This window comes from Nicotiana tabacum, chromosome 21, assembly GCF_000715075.1.
Source record: "Nicotiana tabacum cultivar K326 chromosome 21, ASM71507v2, whole genome shotgun sequence".
NCBI classification, from domain to species: domain Eukaryota; kingdom Viridiplantae; phylum Streptophyta; class Magnoliopsida; order Solanales; family Solanaceae; genus Nicotiana; species Nicotiana tabacum.
In genome coordinates, this window is record NC_134100.1 from 56,449,609 (window position 1) to 56,451,322 (window position 1,714).

A 1,714-nucleotide genomic window follows, 5' to 3' on the forward strand; every position below is an offset into this window, starting at 1 on the left:
ATTGTTGGTTATGATTTTTAGTATTGTAATTTTATATACTATTATGACTAGATAATTTATCACTAATATGTATTGGCATTAATTATACATGGGTAATATTAGGATATGTCATGTGAGATGCATGTGACTTAGTTAGTTAGTTAGTTAGAAGTTAGTTAAGTTGTTAATAGTAAGTTAAGGGCAGTTTAGTCATAAGCTTCTTTACTTCTTCCTCTCATTGTATATAACGATTGTTGCATTGTAGTGGAGAGCAAATTTTCTTCTTCTCAATAACAGATCATCTTTCTAGAATCTTCCTCCATTAGTGACCTCAAACATTTCTCACTTTTTAGCATGGTATCAGAGCAACGTGCCTGGGTCACACCGTGTTAATCTCTGATTTCTTATTTCTAATTTCTCGATTGATCGAAGCTCAATTGCAATTTTTCAAAATAGTCAATGTGGGATACTGATCAATGTCGGAAATTGCAATGATCGATCACAATCATCCTTTATATGTTAGTCTTTCAGACACTCCTAGTCCTGTTAAGCTCACATGCTCAGAGAACTATGGGCTATGGAGTAGGTCAATGCGAATTGCACTTTTGGGGAAGAAAAATTTAGGTTTTCTTACTTGAACATGCAAAAGGGATGCAGATAAAGGAGAACTACTGGAGTAATGGGAAATCTGCAATGCCATTGTTCTCTCATGGATTATGAATAATGTAGCACCAGAACTTCTAGGTGAAGTTGTGTATGCATCTGATGTGCACCTCGTATGGGAGGATTTGTGTGAGAGGTTTAACAAGGTAATCGTGTAAGGATTTTTCAATTGCATCATAAAATTGCAACTTTGTCACAAGGAACCTGTTTTGTTTCTATGTACTTTTCGAAGAAGGAGGCATGAATATGATGTTTTGGTTCCATTTCCTAATTGAAGTGAGAAATCGGAGGATCATGCCCTTTTCAATTGCATAGTGAAATTGCGACTTTGTCACAATGAACCACTTCTGTTTCTGTGTACTCATTGAAGATGAAGGAACTTTGGAATGAATATGATGTTTTGGTTCCATTTTCTAATTGCTGTGAGAAATCAATGGATCATGCAGAGAATTTGCATCAACAGAGAGTTATGCAGTTTCTATCTGGTTTAAATAATTCTTATGATCAAGCAAGAAGATAAATTCTCATAAAAGCCACTGCACTTACTCTCAACCAAGCCTATGCCATGATCATTCAAGATGAAAGCCAACAAACAATTGGTGTGAACATGATAACTAACAAGAAAAAACCATTAGCTATGCAAACAGGAAGAGGAAGGGGAAGAAACCAACTTCTTCACTGTGAATATTTGCATTTGAAAGGACACATCAAAGAGAAATGTTACAAAAATATTGGTTACCCTGCTGATTTTGTTCCAAAAAGAAGGTATGGTGAAGGTATGAAAAATCCAGGAAGCTGGCAGTAGAATTCTGGTAGTGGAAAACCAGGTGGATGGAATAGTGCTGGTAAACCAGATGGTTGGATCAGAGAACCAGCGAGCTGAATTGTAATGCCAATTTCTTCCCTGATTTTGTGCCTTTCAAGACCTTTGGAATGGGAAGGTAAAGGGGATTGGTAGATAAAGAGGAGGCCTATATCTGCTCAAAGGTGATCACTATAGAAACTGGCTAGTAGAATAAAGACATTCAATGTTGTGAGCAGGTTGAATGAAGGAACATGTGGCTTATGGCAC

The 1,714-nt window shown here is 36.6% G+C and overlaps 1 protein-coding gene across 1 annotated transcript; it reads left to right on the forward strand.

Annotated features, from left to right (window-relative positions):
* The first annotated feature begins 455 nt into the window (after positions 1–455).
* LOC142175243 (uncharacterized) lies at positions 456–1,162 on the forward strand. Its single transcript, XM_075241825.1, has 3 exons — positions 456–603; positions 709–788; positions 1,013–1,162. Exons 1-3 carry the CDS (start codon positions 456–458, stop codon positions 1,160–1,162), a joined length of 378 nt encoding a protein of 125 aa, XP_075097926.1.
* Positions 1,163–1,714: the final 552 nt, after the last annotated feature.

Bases quoted from the DNA above. Each gene is read 5' to 3' on its own strand.
- LOC142175243 (XM_075241825.1), top strand. From the start codon at position 456: ATGTCGGAAATTGCAATGATCGATCACAATCATCCTTTATATGTTAGT. The intron at 604-708 runs GTTTTCTTACTT...TGAATAATGTAG, and splicing joins TTTGGGGAAGAAAAATTTAG to CACCAGAACTTCTAGGTGAA. The intron at 789-1,012 runs GTAATCGTGTAA...TACTCATTGAAG, and splicing joins TGTGTGAGAGGTTTAACAAG to ATGAAGGAACTTTGGAATGA.